The sequence below is a fragment of the Parasteatoda tepidariorum genome, chromosome 3 (genome assembly GCF_982258835.1).
Source record: "Parasteatoda tepidariorum strain Cologne lab strain chromosome 3, Ptep-v5.0, whole genome shotgun sequence".
Lineage (NCBI taxonomy): Eukaryota > Metazoa > Arthropoda > Arachnida > Araneae > Theridiidae > Parasteatoda > Parasteatoda tepidariorum.
This window is the reverse complement of record NC_141757.1, coordinates 81,734,933-81,754,938: the sequence shown is the minus strand read 5'-3', so window position 1 is coordinate 81,754,938 and position 20,006 is coordinate 81,734,933. Positions and strand designations below refer to the sequence as shown.

Genomic DNA, 20,006 nt, shown 5'->3' with positions numbered 1-20,006 from the left:
AGTGAAACCTGCTTTTAAGAACACTCCTACAAAACGGATGTCTCTCATTACGGGCATATTTTTAATTCCCCATTAATTTTCTATGAATAAACCATTATGTACCTCCTCCGCAAAATGGACACTCCCGTAACCGGACAGTCATATTATGCCCTGAAAGATTACTTTCTATCTCTACAAACCAGAAACCAATTTTTCAAAAATTGAAAAAAAAAAAAAAAACTGTTTTTACTTTAAATTCTAAGCAAAAAATATGCAACTTTTCCCCATTTTCAAAACATGCAATTTTTTTCCCCTTATCCACAACTAAAAATATTAAGCTATAACAGCACTAAAACATCAATGATTCTCCTTACACCTTCCTTTATCTTTTCAAAGAAAGGAGAAAATGATACTGCTTATGTGAAATATTTCAGAAGAAGGCATCTTTTCATCTGGACGATACTGGCTATGAGACCCTAAAGCTGATATGCCTTAAATGCTCTCAATTTCTCTTTCCCACTAAAAATTCCTTTCTACTTATTATCAATTTGGAAACTATATTTATTAACATAACTAGGTAAAAAAAATAATAAAAATATTGCTATTGAGGTGTTCATATGAATGAAAGATTTATTTAGACATTTAACATATGATCAATTGTAAATAGGACTAACTTATAGGTATGCACTGCTTTCTTATTTTTTGTGCATAGGGGGAGGTTTGTTTTAAAGGAGGTATTATCAGGTTTCCTATCAAGTGATGGATAGGTGTTAGGGGGTGTAAGCCTAATAAACAATCCTACTGAGGAAGTGACATAGGGCTAATCGCCTATTTGGTTTCATATGACTAATTTGAATGTCTGTGTAAATAGGAAAAACAATCATTTCTCTGTAGCTAAATCTAGCATTACGTATCAACTTTTTTTTTTGTATTGAAAAAGTATTTTTTAAAGTTTAAATAAATATCATTGTAAATAGTTACAGTCGAATATTTAATCTTTCCTAAATCATTGCAATTACTCCAAAAAAAATGTATAGCGTGAAGCTTCGTTATTAGCGTACTCTTCCCATAACTGTCGTAAGCGGACAATTTTATTGCTCCCAAGAATGTCCGCTTAACCAAGGTTTCATTGTAGTTCTCAATATTGTAAAATTATTACCTTTTATATCTTAAAGAACGTGAAATTCAGAGCACAAAACATTTTTAATACTCACTGATTCTGTGAGGCTTGGATCCTTTTCTAAAAACTGTACTACACAATAAGCTAACTGAGGATGATACACACTAAGGGATTTAACTTTATGCAATGGCATTAAGACCTTCAAAAGGAATACTTTGTGCTCTTCTTTTAATGGTAAGGCAAAACCATTTATGATACTAAAAAATAAAAATAAAAAATAAAAAATAAAAAAAATTTTTTTAAAAATACATGATTTGTGACCAACAAAAATAATTACCAAGAATTGAGGCATCAAAATACTATGCACAATATATACCAAAGATTTAAAACAATAAAATAAATCATAAAAAGTTGAAAAATTCAATAATAGCAATCCATTCACCTTCCTAAGATTTCCAGCAATTCAGCTATACCGTTATGATGTTCAGTTTCATAGATAAATCTAAGAAGGAAAATATTGAAAATTGATTAACTAATTCAACATACAGAACCCTGAATAAAAAGCAATTTTCTTAAAAATTTCAACATTAATAAAACCTTCATGATGTTCGGTTTCTTAAATAAAGCTAAGAAGGAAAATAATGAAAATTGATTTGCTAAATAAACATACAAAACATTGACTGAAAAAGCAAACTTCCTAAAAAGTTCAATTTATAAACGTTTTAAAATTAATAAATTGTCACAATTTTCTTAAAAATTTCAATTGCAATTCATGAAAACACAAGACAATTTCTTTTTATAAAACAATAAACCTTCTATGACCTATTAGCAGCAATGCATAGGTGACAAAAATACTTATCACTAACATTTGACCTGATTATGGTTGGTATTTTAAAAAAAAACTGTCTTATGGAAAGAAAAAAAAGAAAAATTATTATCAAAAGAAAAATTATAATCAATTACTTCATAAACAATTCTTCATAAATAGTAACTAAATGTTAATGCACTTTATATAGTGTTAATGTATCTTTTATAATTTTTGATCAAAGTATCAGATTTTCAAATCAAACTCCCTCTTAAATGGTTCGAGGGTCTAACCCTAAATTTGTAAATCAATTTCTACAGACAATAATTTAAATTGCGAAGTTAGACACAAAATTGTAGTTTCTGAATAAACATGCTCCTTCGCATCATATTTGGATTTCTTATCATAAAAAATTTAGGGATAGCTGCAATCTTAGAAAATATGGTCCCAATATTTTAGGCAAAACAGCAGTTGAAAGTTTGGACCCCTTAATGCCAAGTTCCTTAACTGCATACTTCACCATAAAAAATTTTTTTTAAAGCAAATAAAAAAAATTTTAATAAACATTGTCCTTAATAATAAAACTCACTTATCCAAAGATGTATCTAGAATTAAAAAGCCATGAAAAAAATTATTTTCAAAAATTATTTACCACTTTTATCATTTAATTTATTAAGGATCAAAAAATTTTAAATCGCAAGGTGAACAAATTTATACACCAATTTAACCTACTCGGTGTAAAGTTTCGAAATCCAAAATTAGAACAAAATCAGTCAAATAGTTTTTGAAGAATAAAAATTTTAAAATAAGACTACTTTTAGTATAGTAAAATTAATAGTAAGAGAAACAAACTTTTATCAGCTCGCTCGCCTAAACTATTAGGACAATATTTTCAAGATTGCAGTGACCCTCTCCACCCTCATAATTAAGGTTTATGAATCCAAATCTGTAAAAAGTAGGGTAGGGGGGGGAAGAGTTTATTTAGAGAAAATACTTTTTGTATCCAATTTGGTAATTTAAAATACTATCTGCTCAAATTAAGTTGCATGCTTAAGGTTAGGCCATCAAATCCTTCACATTAAGTCCTAGTACTAGAAAACATAATTAAATCAAAAGTTACTAAAGATTTTCATTTTTTTTTAAATTTGCCTACTGTATATACTTTAACAAAATAAATATCAGAGACTATAAAAACCCTATTTCAAAAAGTGTGTATGACAACCTCAGAAACTAACAAATTGGTCCAAAAAAATTACAACAATACAAGTCTACATCTGTCCTTGAACTAGAGATTTAAGAAAGACACGCTAGAATTTGTTTGAACATGTTCTGAATTGAATTATCCAACTCCATATAACAGCACTTACTAATGTACCATATGGCCTCAAAAAGAGTAGATAACTAAAATCGATCTTTCGTAACAGGATTTTAAGAAAAAACACTCTTTTGTGTAGAACAGTTGGGAACTGGGGGGAAAAACTGGATCGGAGAGGTTAGTACAAGAAATTGATGCCATTCTGTACCCCACAAAACACTCTTACACCCTCTCTTATCCATACATGTTGCAGATTTATCTGGCAGGGGCACATTTCAAAAAATCAACATCTTGAAATTTTTTGGTGTTTCACTTTAGCAATATTGATGTAAGCAATTTATTAAAAAATTTTTTGGTATGTACTTCTCACCTAGTAATTATTAAAAAACATGCTACAACGCTAAAATTTAAATTTTTTTTTCCCTTTAAAAGATACTCAATAACATGTAAAAGGCATGTGTTTTTGCAAATCTGATTATTGAGCAAATAGTGCCCAATCTATATTTAGGGACAGTTAATAAGAATGAAAGACTTACGGAAAGTGTTTTATAAAAAGGTAATAATATTAAATTATTGAAAGTTATGCTATTTTTGATAATTGCATCAGAAGTAATGATGGTTATTTTACTAACACCTTGGTAAAATCTTAAACACAACATAGTACTTAGCTTTAAAAAGGTATAACATTTAGACTAAAATAACCCTACAAAATATTTTTGAAAAGTTAAGACTTGGGTATTGATAATAATTCAGAATTAAGAGTTTCTGAGTACTTCATTTTCCATTTAACTTAAATTAAAATATTCTTACTTAAAATTGAATATAAAAAGTTTTTGAACTGATGCTTAATTGCAAATTATTTCAGTTATATTGCAGACAACTACTGATAAAAAGTTATAAATACTCTGCTACATAGCATTTTTAAATATTTGGGGAAACAATAATTGTGTAAATGTAACTGGATTATAAGTAAGTTAAGAAAACTATGCAAATTTTTATAATTTTAAAAAAATAATGCGGGTTAAAAAAATGTATTTAATCTGTAATTTTATGAAAAGAATAATAAACAATACATACCTGTAAAAAATATTATTTATTTGCTTACGTATGTATGCTCTTAAACCCAAAAATTTTCCATATATTCTGTGAAGCGTAGTTTTTAAGAAGTCCCGTTCACGTGGATCTTCACTATCAAACAATTCCAATAACTACGTAATAATAAAATGGAATAAAAATACCAAAATATAGTTACAAATACTTCAATACAATAAATAGAATTGAAAGATGAAAAATAAATCCTACCTGAAGAACAAATTTTTGATCAATGTAACGCTTAACAATATTTGGCTGAAAATCAGGTGATTCTAAAAATCTGAGGAAAAATTCATACACCAACTGCAATCAAATTTATGAAACATAAATGTTACTTCATGTTAAACAAATAAGATATTTTTAATGTGCTTCAACATAGAAAATTAAAAATAGTTCATCATTTAAATATTTTTGAAAAATATAATAAGAAATAAAAACTTTTAACAAATTTATTTATAATCAAAGGAACATAGTAGAAAACTTGATGTTCAAACAGAATGAAAAAAAAGAAAGAAAGAAAGGAACATTTATATGAGGATATTTTAAGTAAAAAAATCTATTAAAAATACACAAGAGCAACAGGAGTTAAAAATCAGCAGCACTAGGCATAGTGTCTTTCTAATACAGTATGAATATTTTTAAGTATTTATTTTACAGATCTCCTCAAAAATGGCCTAGAATCTTTGAAGTGAAAAAAAAATTTCTTTAACATCAGTGATGTATTTAATAACATTAACTAGTTCAAACAACTACATCTTCATTTTACTTTGAATATAAAAGAGGTTGCAGAGAAAAGGTTGTTGAAAATTTAAAAAGCTGATTTGTTCTTCCGGTTTTTAAGTCATGTTCAAAATCTGAACTTTTAGTATTAATTAGGGGCAGGAAAATCAGTCGCTTTGAGCAAAATAGTAGATTTAAAATGTAGTTAAGTTCCCTACAGTGCATCATAATTCTTTGTTATGGGTGGGCAAACAAGGTTAAGGCAAGGCAATGCGAAAATAATAAAAATCAATTTTGTGATTAAATAATTGTTAGTCACGAACTACTTTTCCAGAAAATATATATACATTGATACCTATTGAAGAAAAAAAAAAATTTAAGAGATTTTTTTGATAAAAACCATTTGTATAATTAATAAGAGTGGAATTTATTTTTTGAGAGCAAAATATATCAAAATTGTATACGATTAAAAGAAAATTAAAACTTTTTTACGCAGGTTGCAAGAAAATTGAAAACAGTTTTATTTTAAAAAAAATTGAATTAAGAGTTAAGATCTGTAATGAAAGGATAAAAATAGTAATTTCTGGATAAAGCACATAATACAGAGATTTAGCAATAATGCTTCTGATTCTCCATCATTCATATACATATGTTCTGAAGTCAGTAACTACATAGATAAATCATTTCAGAACGTGAGTTCATGAGCCTATGAGTATGTAACATGTTAGAGCTAAAGTCACTAGAAGATAATTTTTTTTTACTTGAAGGTGTGGCCAAGCAGCTTCCAGAGTAGGTTCATCTTCCTCAGGATCAAATTCTGCTCCACTAGGATTGGATGATGGCGGTAATGTGCGAAACACATTGCAACTAAACTATAAAAGGAATTTAGGTCATCATTGTCACTTTAAAAGAAGTTAGGTACAAAAGTAGACATTCCAACAGAAATTTTAAACTAAAAATAGTTGTTCAATGTATTGCCAAAGCAAAAATTAGGAATTAAATTTAAGCCCTGCAATGTAAAATATAAGTATAAAGTTTATAGATAGAACATTCAGCATTAAACAAATCAAAGGTGCAAATAATGAAATTAAGAAGAAAAAAAAAGTTATCCAGCAAGCACAAATAATGACACAAATGGACATATTGTAGTTCCTAGTTCTATAAAAATAACTTTTATTAGTGACCCAACACAAAATGAGAGAAGAAAACATGAGAATAATATGTTTAACTAATAGTGGTAGAAGAAAAATGGGTGATAAGATACGGGTGTGTAGGATAAGAACAGCAAATGTGTAAGATGTAGATTTTCTAACTTTAGAAAAGAATGGGATACTAGAAAGATCATCAACTTAATTATTAAAATCTTTCAAAATATTGTAAGATTCCCAGAAGTTGAGGTGATTAGCTGAAAAGTAGTGTAACAGTCTTTTTACAATCAAATGCTACTGTAGTTGATTTGATTTTACACATAATTTTTACCCACTTTAAACCAAAATGTATTATAATACTTGAGTCCACATTAGTAAATTTTTAAAATAAGTGTAAATAATTTTAGAAATGTACTAATAGAATCAACTATCCTAAAAATAAATATAAGATAGAACAATTGAACTTTGTTACAACGACACAAATTTTTACTCAAGCCGAAGGAAAACAGCTTCTTTGCAGCAATATCGTGCAAAACAATCAAAAATGCATTATTTAATATGAACATAAAAAGTAAATTTATCAAATTTAAGAGGAAGTAAATATTACACCTAATGAAATCAATCTTAATTTAAGCAAGTTAATTCCTTTTCCTGAACAGAACAAGTGAAGATAGTGCATTTGTTCTTCGAACTGATAGAGGGTTGCCATTAGTTCATATAAACCTATAATTGGTGAAGTCGGGTGGATTTTAGACAATGGGGTGAAGCACTATTTTTTTCCCCTGCTAATGGGTGAACTCTAGTGACAGTCATTCTTTTTGAACCTTTCATTTAGTTTCTAGTACAAGGTGATTTTTTAGTGTATTGAAGCATTAGTTGTGAAAATGAGTGGGGAAGAAGGTCTCTCAGTTCATAAACAAATCAGAAGATTTTATGTAATTGGATTTCATCTGGAAGTTGATGTAAAGGTCAAAATCTCTTTCATGTTCATCAGGGAAACAACAGCTGCTTTAAAAAGTATTCAGTGGTTTCCATTTGACCAAAAATTCCTGTTTAGGAAAATTTGAAAAAAGTCCTTTTATTTTACTGTGTTTTGAGACTGTGACTTGATACGAGACTTTTTACTGTGTCTCGAAGCAATATTTTTCACACAGACAAAATTTCTTTCATTTAACTCAAAACTACATTTATATATAAAATGTTTTTGAATTTTCTTTACTTAATTTTAATTATACATGTTTATACAGAAAAATAATTTCCCAAAGAAAATAACTTACCATGTGTACAATTTCAGGATATATTGCCTCTGTTATTACTCCTCTTTGAGTGAAAATATAGTCAAGCATTTCATTTAAAGCAGCTCGCTTGACTTCTTTATATTTCAAGTCACTGAGGGGATCCGTAGCAAAGTCAAATAGTACACAACATTGCCGGAGCTTTTGGATGAACAACTCTTCCCACTCATTACCTTGCGCATCTAAAATTAAATGACCAATTTTAAAAATACATTAAAAAGTTAAAATTAACAAATTTGTTTCTTTATAGTGGTAATAATAATGAATAAAAACACTTTAAACGAAACTTCCTATACTTTTTCTTAATCTACCACAGATTCTACTTTCAATAGGTTATATTTAAAAACTGAAGAGTTGGATTTACAATGATATTAAGTATATATAATTTTTTAATATATATGAAGCTTCACATACCTTTGAGTAGAGGTAGTTTCTGCAGTTCTCTGTTTTTAGATATATTAAACCTAGATGAAGTTTGTCGCTTGTCTTTTTTGATATATGGGGGACCACTGTATTTGATTTTAGTTAACTGTGTAGGTGGAGGTACAGCGTTTTTATTATCTCCAGTGACAACAGTGGAAAACTGAAAAAAGAATAATGATTATGAGGGATGACAGTATCAATGCTTGAACTCAAATACTTAAAAAGAAGAAGAAAGAAAAAAATAATAAAATTTATCACCACGTCTAAATACATATTAAACCTGAATTTACTCTTTAAATAATGCATTCTCTCTAAATCAAAATATTTGCAACTAATCATGTTATTCTCATATCAAGTATGTTATTAACAATTATAGTACATTATTATGTTAAAAATCACTACTTCAGCACTACTTGTACCCACTAAACATGAATTTAATTATTAATATTGCAAATGATAATTTTTTAATATTATTTTTCACAATGATCTTCGCAAAAAAAAAATTTCTGACATTTGAACAGTAGCTAGGTCACAATTCTGATCAGTTTTAAAATAATTATGGTTACTCTTTAACAACAGTAAAAAACTAGTAGCACATTTATAATAAAACTGTGATTATTTAAATATCTTTCCTCTGAAAACCTTAAGTGAATTAAATTTTTTATTTTTCAAATTAAACATGCGGTTACTCAGTATTTGTTGAATAGTGCAAGGATGACAGTGTTGTACAGGGTTAAATAGGGTATTAATAATTTAGGGTATGATTTGTGCAAGTAGAATTGGCAATTTGTACAGCAAAAGTAAATTTGGTCCTAATTACTAATAATAATCAAGATTTACCAGAAAGATATTCAGAAATACATTATTTAATTTAGTTTTACTAATACATGGATGATTTTGGATTAAATTTTCTTACACACACTTATAATAATAAATAAACAGAGTCATTTATTTAGTTTTATAGAAAAAATCTTTCACTTTTAATATTATTAATGTTGCTAAACACTGAGATGGAAATAAATTTTTAAAAAAAATACTAACAGAAACAGAGAATCTTTGATTCTGATCTTTCTATTAGGAAATTTATTTGAAAATATTTTAAAAACATAATTTTATATTAGTTGAAATAATAATTTATAAATTATTTTTATTAAAAAACATTCTAAAAGACGGCCAATTGGCAATATTCATATCACATGTAACTTAATAAATATTTTAATTAAAATGCAAGATATTTTTTCACTATTATGTAGGAGGGACCAACTTAAAATTAGTAAAAGCTTTAGTTTATTTAACGCTTTTAAACGAAGTTCAGTTATAAATACGCGCTTTGTTGAGTTCAAATATGCGATATGCTATATAGAAGAAAATTAACTCTGCATGAGAGTTTTGTCTCACTATTATTTTTGTCATCCACAGATAAAATTTAATAAAAGAAAATGTTTTGTACAAGTAATAAGTGACTGGTTCATTTTTTTCTATAAACCAGAGTATCACACTTGTAAATTCATTTATGAGATCTTAGCACCCAAATATAATACTTAATAGATGGGCATCTTTCTTCTCAATATCTATGAACTTGAACTTTATTTTAAATGAATATATGTAATTTCAAGTTAAAATATTAAATAAGAATAAGTTTAAAATTATCTAAGTTATATTGTAATTATAACAAAGTAAAACATAAGAAATCAAGTTGTATTTAATTGTTTTTAAGAAAAAAATAAAAATTCGACAAACATTTGAGATTTTCGTAGAGGAAAAAATTATAGAGTACAATTTTTTAAAGTTTTATTAATAATTAGGATTTAAAAAATAATCGTCTTGAAGAAGAAAAAAATAGTTTTCTTTTCATTGCTAAAAAAGCTACATTTATAAATTTTTTTAATGCCTGATTAATAAAAATATTTTGAATCAAGTGTGGTTCTATCTGCACAATGTCGAGGAATGAATAAGTAAGTTAAATTTTAATAAATTTCAACCATTTAACTACTTTATTACATTATTCAAAAACACATTAGAAAAGTTTAACAAATTTCTTTTTTCCTTGAAAAAAAAAAAAACTAAAATATTTTTCCTCTTTGCAAATAGTTAATATACGAAAGTAGATGTTAAAAAAAATCATTTAAAATATGAAGACTGATATTCACAAAGAGAACTTTCAATATTTAGCTACAAATATAAATTTCAAACTACAATAATTCTTTACATTCCAAATTAAAGTACCATTTTATCTTTTAAAAATTTACAAATAAATCAGGGTTTTTTTGTTATTTTTTTTGGAAAAATTATACAAGCATAAATTATGTAATTAAAACCAAGTTAATTCAAAAAAGCTTCTAATTTCATCACTCGAGAGTTTAATAGTAAATGATAAACATAGAATATAGCATATAAATATTAAGCTAAATTAAAAAAAAAAAAAAAAAAAATTAATTAGGTTTTAAAACCTTAATAATTCACTGCATAAAATAGATCAGGCATTTTTTAACTGTTATTAATTATTGAACTAAAATCCACTATTTGCACACAAAACTTTTTCATTTTTAAACTAATTCATATTACTAAATGAATTATGAAATTACATTGTTCTACACTATGTTTTAAAATATCCTAACGAAAGCATTCAAGGGATTTTATTTTCTGTGAACTAATAATTAAGTACATTTGCAACTTATTATCTTTATTACAACCTAAATAAAATTTCTAATGCAAACGCAGATTACGATAATCATATATGCAGATGAATGTTCGCATCTACGATGTTACAAAACACCATAATACAGACGTCACAAATACGTTACTAAGATAATCCATGAATTAATCAGATGCGAGAGCAAGCCTCTAAAAGTAAATCATTTTGAAAATGTAAATTGGTAACAGTCAAATTAGAAAAAAATTGTACGGGAAGGTTTTATTTGTAAACAAATGATGACGTTCCGGGGACATAAGACTTATTCAATTAATCGAGGAATACACAACAAAAACCAATAATTCATGAATCCTTAACATCGCATTGACTTTATTAATATGCAATAACAAATCTAAGAATTAATTAAACATTTATAAGACTATATTTAGCAATGATTGATTTATATCCAAGATAAATATGACTTATGGGATTGTGATGACAGCAAACAAAAGTAGCTTTGATGTAAATGTTTCAAAGTAAAATGAATATTTTATAATTTACTATTTCATAATTTGTGTTGTTCTAGTAAACTTCGAGCAACAAATACGAACCTTTTCTTTTTCAGATTTATTCGGCATTTCTTTACATTACACAAACATTACCATGGCTCAAGGCCTACGCTACGCTACACATACATTTGTCGTTGCCAAAAATTCCATTTTCCGTGGTGTCAACCGAGCATCAAATCGAAAAAATAAAGAAAGAAAATAAAATGGCAGCTGTTTATCTTTAAAAGAGTCGTTTTGTCTTTAAATAGTAAATAAAAAAAAAATTTAATTTTTTATGGAGTACAGAATTGTTCATATTTAAAATTTCTCAAAATGAATTTAAAATTTCTCATTCTGGCTGTTGCTTGGCTACCAGACGCCTTAATTGAATTCACCTATTTGATTGGCTGTAATTGTCATCGTTATTATCGTTATTGCTTAATCGATGTTTCTGATTATTATCGCTCGCTAACTTTCGAGCATGCTTCTCACTCTTTTCTTCCATGTTTTATTTATTGCTCCATTTTTTATACTTTGATATTTCTTGTAATTTATTTTAATTACATTAAGGGCTACGATCGGTAGATTCTTAAATAAAATGAGACAAAATTTATTTTCGTTAATATGTTGAATGGCCTAGCAAAATTTGCCGAATGGTTAAAATCTTTGGGAGTCACGGAAACCATCCGTGACCTCCCATTGCGACGCCCCTAGTTGATAAAATATCTATAATTGTATAATTACATGCTAAAATTTAACTAAATTGAATAGCATTAAATAATTTTTATCTGCTTACTTTAATCATTCATTCTAACATCATACAATTGATGCACTCAAATTAAATAAAAAAAAAGGTATAATATGAAGTGAAATGTTGGATTTTAGTGAACTTAAAAGCATCATATTTAAAAGAGCCCTGTAATAGAATGGCAGAAATGATTTGTTATTAATAATTTTTTGCATTTAAATAGAATTTAGGATGTAATTGGGAGTGGTTGTATTTTTCTTCCGATTTTTAGTATAGATTGCGTATTTTGCTTTACTAATAATGATGTAAAAGAAAGGATGGCGATGAATTGTGTTGTGATATTGGTTTTTAAGGGAGTACTTTAGTTTTGTGAAGTATTTATTTATACTAAGAATTTTTTATGTCTTATATAATAACATAATAGTCTGAAACCATCTTTTACAATTGTCGTAAGCGCATTTGTGTTAATTAGAAAACCCCATATTATCCAATTTTCTCACATAAACATCCAAATTTAACATCATTCTTCGGTTGGCATGAGCTTAAAATTAATAAAAGTTACATATGTATTGTTTAATCGTTAAATATTTCGTTATTCCGACCTTAGAATTATTTACCTGTAAACTTTATTTATATCCTTTTTTTATATTCTCTGCTATTATTTCATTTTTGATTTTGATTACAATTCCAAATTAAAGGCTTAAAACTACAATTGGCGGGTTTTTTTTCCTAATTAAGTAATCCAACCATTTCAGTAATTTCACATTTTTTTTTTCAATAGTTTCCCATATAACATTATTTAAGCAAAATTTTGTGATAAACTTATTTAAATAAGTGTCTAAGCTTGCTAATCGTTTGACATTTATTAAACGGTAAAAAAGTACGCTTTATTTTTATTGACAATAATCTTTGTGCAAAATTTTGTCCAGCCGACGCATGGAATTAAAAATAATAATTAATAAATTGTAAATTTTTCAGAATTCTTTTTTTCCCTTTTAATTTTGTTCTGCATTAAGTTGGTGGGTTTATTTTTGAGATATGTGACCAGAGAGGTCTCATAAATATTTTTTGAGTTGTGAATAAAAGAGAATTTCATCATTTGAACAATATTTTTGTTTTTATTGTTTTAATTACGAATCAGAAATTCTAACCTACAGTTCAAACTGGATGAATATCGCAACAGGTGAATATCGCAAATAAAAAGGGCCCAAACTGATTGACTTGGTCCCAAAAGTTAGAGTTGAAGCAAGAAAAAAGCGATGCCAAGGCCCAATCTTACAGAGGCTGAAAAAGCCGAAGCCAAAGAACGTAGACGGGAATACCTTAAGCGTTACATACGAACGGAAAAACGAAAGGATTCCGTTCGAAAATACAAGCATGAAGCCCGTCCCTCACAAAACTACCAAAGCGGTTAAGAGAATTGAACCCTACAGAAGAGCGAATGGTAACTCTCTGAATCACTTTCATGCAAATACGAGAACTGGGTGTTAATCACCAGTTAGGGACAAAAGGATCCATTATCAACGTACCCAATGACTTGCAGAAGACCGTAGATTGTCTTCCACGCAATATAAATGATTCATTCATTATTCTCGTAAAATTGAAAAAAAGTCTAACTTTCAAATCATATTTCATGTATGAACTTGTGAATCCGAAACAGGTGCATGATGCAGCCCACAATCTCCTTCAAACACCATTGTACCAATCCAAAAATGTTAATATTGATCTCGATTGGCTGTTCAATTCCTATTTAGTTATCAAAAGAATTTACAATAGAATGAGTCTGAACTGCATTCAAATATGTCTGCGAAATTGTTTATTGAGCAGTTCGGGATTAACAGTTAACGATAAAAACAAAATAAAGTTGCTTCTCCAAAAAAAATTAGAGAACAACCATTTTGACAATGGGTTACCTGTGATCGTCTTGCGGCGATGAAATCTTTTTTCTTTTAATAATACTGTTTTAAGTACATTTATTTTATTTATTTCTCAATGTAACTTTTCTTTAAATTTTTTTGAAATTTAAGTAATTTTTTTGTGTATACTGCTATTAACTTTAATTATAATTATTGTAATTTATTATAATTATTGTTATTTACTATAATTATTATTATTTATCATGGTTATCATTATTTAGTATAATCATTATTATTTATTATATTTATCATTATTTATTATAATAATTATTATTTATTACGTTTAATATTATTTATTAAATTACTAAAAAGTCTGTTTAGGTGAGCCAAAAGTTCAAATCCTTGTAATGGCTGGACGATATGAATCTTGCTCCAGCCTCGCGCCTATCTGTGCTGCCGTAAAATATCTTCAGTGGTAGACGGATCATGGATTAGAAGCCCATTGGCATCGGCTAACCGTGGGAGGATTTCTCGGTTATCTTCTCCATGTAACAGGATAGCAGGTTAGTTCCATCAAAAAATCCATCAAAAAGAAAGTATGTCCTGATGTGTAAAACAATAGAGTTTTTTTTTTTTTTTTGGTTTTAAATTATAAGGCTTCGAAGTTGAATATTAAAAACCACAAACCCTATTGCAAATGGAAAAGATTATATTAAGTTTTAAGCTTGATTTTACATTGTTATCTATACTATGAGGTTCTACACCCCTGCTAGTTCCAAAATCCACGTAATTTCGTAATTGATTCTCATTCATCATTGTTTATTTCTCTTTAAACATCAATATTTTTCAAAAAAAGACATAGAACATTTTGGTTTTAAAATATATAATTATTCTAACTTTATGTCAGAATATTTTGCTAACATGTTAATTATTACGAAATGGACAGTTACCTGAATTTGAAAAATAACCATCTGAACTTGAAATAATTTTTTTTTAACTTAATGAACACAAAATGTGTAATTCAATACTAAGAAATAAATTAGAAGAATTTTATTCGTTGATAAAACTTTCAAATATTCAAATAAGAAATGGTTTTCACGCTTTATAATTTTTTTTATGTCTTTCAAAATTTCATTGTAAATGTGCACGCAATTCTCTCTCTCTCTTTTTCCTACTTTTGATTGACATCCACTCGATTGCGAGTTTATAAAAAAAAGAGAAAAAAAAAAGAATAGAAATAATGATCTTGTGAGGGGGAAAATGAAATTTCTACCACAATGTATAAATAATCCAAATTTAAAGTAAAAAGAATTGAAAAAATATCAAGATAAAGCACTTTAACATGCAATAACTTTGGAACAAATGGCAATTCCGGTTAAAAAAAAGATTATTTTAAAATTTTACTGTAAAATGGTCCTATCAGAACATCAGATTTAAATTCCGTATTTGCTTTCAATAGATAGTAAAATGTTTTTTTTTTTTTTTTCCAACTACAAGTTTAGCAGTTACTAATTATCGAACTAACAATCGAATCGTCATAATTTTTTTTTATTCCATCGAACTTATTACACTTTTCTGTATAACCTCCCCATTCCACCATATCTTGCCACCATATCCATCCCCACCCCTCTCTATTCCAGCAAGCAAAAAACAAATACAGTTTTTTTTTATTTAAACAAAAACAATCTTTTATATCAATCTTATCAACAAAAAAGTTTTTTTTAAATTATATAATATATATTCTGTGATGGTATATTATCATATTTAATGTATCAATAAACTGTAGTTTCTCTTTCAATCTTGCTTTAAATTGAAATTATTAACAAAACTGATGAAGTGTTTTCGTTTGCGACAATTATTTCCAAAATCACTTCTTAAAATTTTTTTCTTTGCAGATGATTATTATATCATAGAACGGTAGATGAATTATTAAAATTGAGAACGTTTCTAGAATTCCTAACAATTTAATTAAAATCTTTGTGTAAAGCTTCTTTCCGAAAACTTTAAACTAATTTCCTTCCGTCTTTGCTTTTTCGTTTTTTTATATTTTTAAATTTACACGTGATAATAGCAATTTTTCAAACATATGGTTCAGGAGATATAGCGCTCGGCTTCCAATCAGATGAACCGGGTTTGAATCCCAGCAATAGTTGGTGGATACGAATTCCGCATCCGATCACAGTGCTGCAGCGAAATATTCTCAGTGGTGGACGGAACATGAGTTATAGTCCCCTTGCCCTCAGGCTAACCGTGGGATGTTCTCGTGGTCTTCCTCTCCACGTAGCGCAAATGCGGATTGGTTTCATCAAAAAGTCCTCCACGAAAACAAATTTCTCCCATTTCTTGATCCAGGAGTTCCTTTGTCTTCTGGAGTGGGTTCAAAATTACACGGCTACGGAGTTGAACATTGATAGTTGTAAACTCAAAAGTAGGTCGGCTGTTCAACGACAGTTATAATATAAAATATTACCAGCTATTAACCGGACAGTTTTCGAAATTTCATTAAATTTGTCCTAAATGGTTAGTTTTTTTCTTCTTTTTTTTTGTGTGTGAAAGTGGGAACTAAACAAAAGTTCTCAGCTATTTCGTGAAAAGAATTTATGGATCCTTGTTAAGTAATCCCAAACTTTGATTTGGATTTGAAAAGTAAAGTATATTTAAAACGATTTCACATAAATATGAAGCTGGAAAAGGCAAAATATATTTCACAACTTTTTCTTAAGACTGAATACATATTTTGTTAAAGTTAACTCACTCCTCATGTTTATTTTTCAAGAATCCGTCGAAGCCAATTCCAATAATTGCTTTTATTCCGCACGCGACAAATCCTTCTGGCATGGTTGTTGTATTAATATGAAACGGATATCTTATCCATTCATTACTTTTTTTTTTAAATCGGGGAAATAGTTTTTCAAGTTCTTCCCGAATGCTGTGCTAATCATTTCAGAGTATCAGCATCAATTGTAGTAGCGGAACTTGTTATAAACTCATGAAGAGAGGGATACGAATCTATTTCTCCATTTTTATAACTCTTCTTTGCCATAAATTTAATTTTGCGATGGTAGCGTTTACTTTATCACACGCATGAAACAATATAATTTCTTTACCTTGTAAAGATAAAATCAAACAATTTAAAACTGAAAATATTTCAGCTAAATATGACAGCTTACTGAGCCACTGAATATCATGTAAACAACTCTTTAGCTCATAATTATCTTTAAGAAAACATTGAAGTTCATGTCTCAGTTCAAATAGTCTGCTTAAAATTTCCCCCCGTGATAGCCAACAAACATCTGTGTGAAAAAGAAGCTGGGTGTGACTACTTCCCATTTCTTCGCATATTAGCGAAAAAAGTCATGAATTCAAAGGACGAGTTTTGATAAAGTTAACTATTTTCACGCTTTCATTCAGAACTTTCTGTAGATCAGCGGGCATTTTAATTGCGGCCAAAGCCACTCTGTGTATGCAACAATGTGTGGATATAACAGTTGGCTCAACATTTTTAATTTTCGCCATAAGTCTGTAGCGTAAAGACCACTAAAAAAATACAACTACAGTTCACTAGTATATATAAGACATGTTAACTCGAGTCTATGTCGGGGTACCTTTTCATAGATGAAGGTTGACATGGTCGATAACTACTAGTCCCTCAAGTCTCTTAGTTGATCATTAGTAGTCGTAAAACCAAAAATTGGGTCGGCTGTTCAACGACGGATAAAAGATATAAAAAATAAGTCCTTTATTTATTAATTCCGACCATATTTTTTTCTCCATCCGAGCTTATTTCTACTCATTTATTCCAAGAAATTTTGTTTTCTTGCATACATTTATTGATTGATTGTTGTTGTTGTTTTTCATTTACGTCGCACTAGAGCTGCACTATGGGCTATTGGCGACGGTCTGGGAAACATCCCTGAGGATGATCCGAAGACATGCCATCACAATTTTGATCCTCTGCGGAGGGGATGGCACCCCAGCTCCGGTAGCCCGACGACCTGCACGCGAAGTCAAGCACTTTACGGTAGAACAGTTTAACGAGGACCAATACCGCACACCCTCAGTCAGTCCCTAAGCAGGCTGATCGAAGTGGTCACCCACCTCCACACTGACCGCAGCCAGTGATGCTTGACTTCGGTGATCTGCTGGGAACCGTGTCTTAACGATCAGTCCACTGCGGGACTACATTTATTGACAACATTAAATATATCTTTTCCTGTTGTGTGACCTAATAAAAGCTGACAAAGTAAAAAGTCATCATGAATTTCTTGATTTTTTTCGTATCTAATGGATGGTGTTTTCAATAGAAATGTAAACAATAACAATCTCGAGCTCGGGACCTACTCTAGTTCCGGTTAAAAAGTTTGCAGCTGCTTACTACATGTTATTCTGATAGGCGATGTTTTCAAACGGATAATTTTGATTTCAATAAAAGAAATAAATTAGATAATTTCTGAGCTCAAATCTGCCGTCTTTCATAAGATATTAATGTTATTATGTAATTCTGGGGAATTTGGAATGAAAAAGTGCTTTGGCTATTTTGTTATTTATTATTAAGAATGGTGACATGGTTGCTAGATTTTGAATAACTCGCTTTTTTGGCAGTCTTGATTTGGCCTCTTTCCATTTGTTTATTACTGTTTGTTCGTGTTGCAACTGTGCACCATCTTACGTTAGTGTTGGCACTTTTAGTATTGTAAACACAAGTATTGTTAGCATTGTAAACATAAGTAATAAGTAATCAAATACATTGTTTGCAAGAATCTCAAAACACAATGATGCCAAATGGCTTTAAAATACAACGGAAACAGTTACCCGGAAATTTAGGCAGTCCCGAGCTTGCAGCGTTCCCTAGTGTAGAAAACACCATCCATAAACGCCATAAGATTTGCAAATTTATACTTTATAACAATAATCAAGAGAAGTAGAATTTATTACAAACCTTTACCATAAAAAAATTGCACAAAAGGTAAAAATCACAACCGGCTATTGACGCCATTAATTATTAACTGTTAACTCTGCAAAAAATAGCCAATAGAAAAATACGTAATCGTAAATTTTCATGGCCAGCTTTGCTTTTGAATAATTTTTTTGGAAATTTTCATTTCTTGCAAGATATTTCACATAAGAACGCGTATCCCCGCTAAATTGTTCCCGTACTCCTAGGGGTACGCGTACTACATGGCAAGCACTGCTTTAGAGGATACATTTCATGAACCGATGACGAGAAAGTCAAAACCTGCAACAAAACTAAGAGCAACTCATCTGGATATACAAAACACGAAGACTCTTCATATTATTCTTAACTATGAAATAAATTTTAAAAATGTCATTTACAATAATAGTAATGCTTTCTTAACAGCATCTTACAAACTAAAAATACAAACACGAACTCTTAAATTCCTAACAAATGTAAAGCAACTAAAATTTAATGAGGGAAATACAATAGAATATAAGTACATCCAAATTCTTCATGCTTCTTGCCATTGATTACTTGATTCGCTATAAACTAAACAAAAAAATAATTTGGATAAAGAATAAAAGTATTTTTTGCTTTAAATAAGAACAATGATCCGACAATAATGCTACATAAACTTATGAAAGAGATACTAAATTATTTATCACCCAAACGAAGTTAAAATATGTGCAAATAAAGAATTTAGGAGAGGAAAATATACATACCGAATAACAGATATTAGCAGTGAAAAAGCCGCAATAAATGGTTGTTGTTGTTAATTTACGTCGCACTAGAGCTGCACAATGGGCTATTGGCGACGGTGTGGGAAACATCCCGGCGGATAATCCGAAGACATGCCATCACAATTTTGATCCTCTGCGGAGGGGATGGCACCCCCGCTTTGGTAGCCCGACGACCTGCGCGTGAAGTCGAGCACTTTACGGTAGCACAGTTTAACGAGGACCAATACCGCACACCCTCGGTCCCTACGCAGACTGATCCAAGTGGTCACCCACCCGCACACTGACCGCAGCCAGTGATGCTTGACTTCGGTGATCTGCTGGGAACCGTGTCTTAACGATCAGTCCACTGCGGGACCGCAATAAATGGAGATCTGGAAAAAGTAATTTCAAATTATTTCGGCATATTCAACATGACCACAAATATCTTTTATTGACAAGGATATTGAAGATATTCTTGATTTTGAGAAAGGAAGTGTTCCAGAAAATATATATTTCTTCGATGATTTCATTTCATCACTCCCGCTCAAACTTTTCGGCCATTTCAGCTCAAAATTCCGTTAATGCTTTTGGTGATAGAATTTGCTTGGCGATCATTTATTTCAACTGATCACCAAAGTATAGGGTTATC

General features: G+C 29.3%; 1 protein-coding gene across 5 annotated transcripts in view; it reads right to left on the bottom strand.

Moving 5' to 3' along the window:
* LOC107447948 (serine/threonine-protein phosphatase 2A 56 kDa regulatory subunit delta isoform) overlaps positions 1 to 11,474 on the bottom strand; it is a 28,206-nt gene extending 16,732 nt beyond the window's left edge. For all 5 annotated transcript variants that reach the window (XR_011636976.2, XM_043041517.3, XM_071182136.2 and 2 more), the window contains exons 1-8: positions 11,141 to 11,474; positions 7,889 to 8,057; positions 7,457 to 7,656; positions 5,793 to 5,903; positions 4,522 to 4,614; positions 4,297 to 4,427; positions 1,542 to 1,601; positions 1,194 to 1,356 (exon numbers count right to left, since the gene is read on the bottom strand). Coding sequence is in view for 4 of the 5 variants with exons in the window: in XM_043041517.3 (XP_042897451.1) it covers positions 1,194 to 1,356; positions 1,542 to 1,601; positions 4,297 to 4,427; positions 4,522 to 4,614; positions 5,793 to 5,903; positions 7,457 to 7,656; positions 7,889 to 8,057; positions 11,141 to 11,167 (954 nt within the window). In the remaining variant the exon portion in view is untranslated. The remainder of the gene's footprint in view (positions 1 to 1,193; positions 1,357 to 1,541; positions 1,602 to 4,296; positions 4,428 to 4,521; positions 4,615 to 5,792; positions 5,904 to 7,456; positions 7,657 to 7,888; positions 8,058 to 11,140) is intronic.
* Positions 11,475 to 20,006: the final 8,532 nt, after the last annotated feature.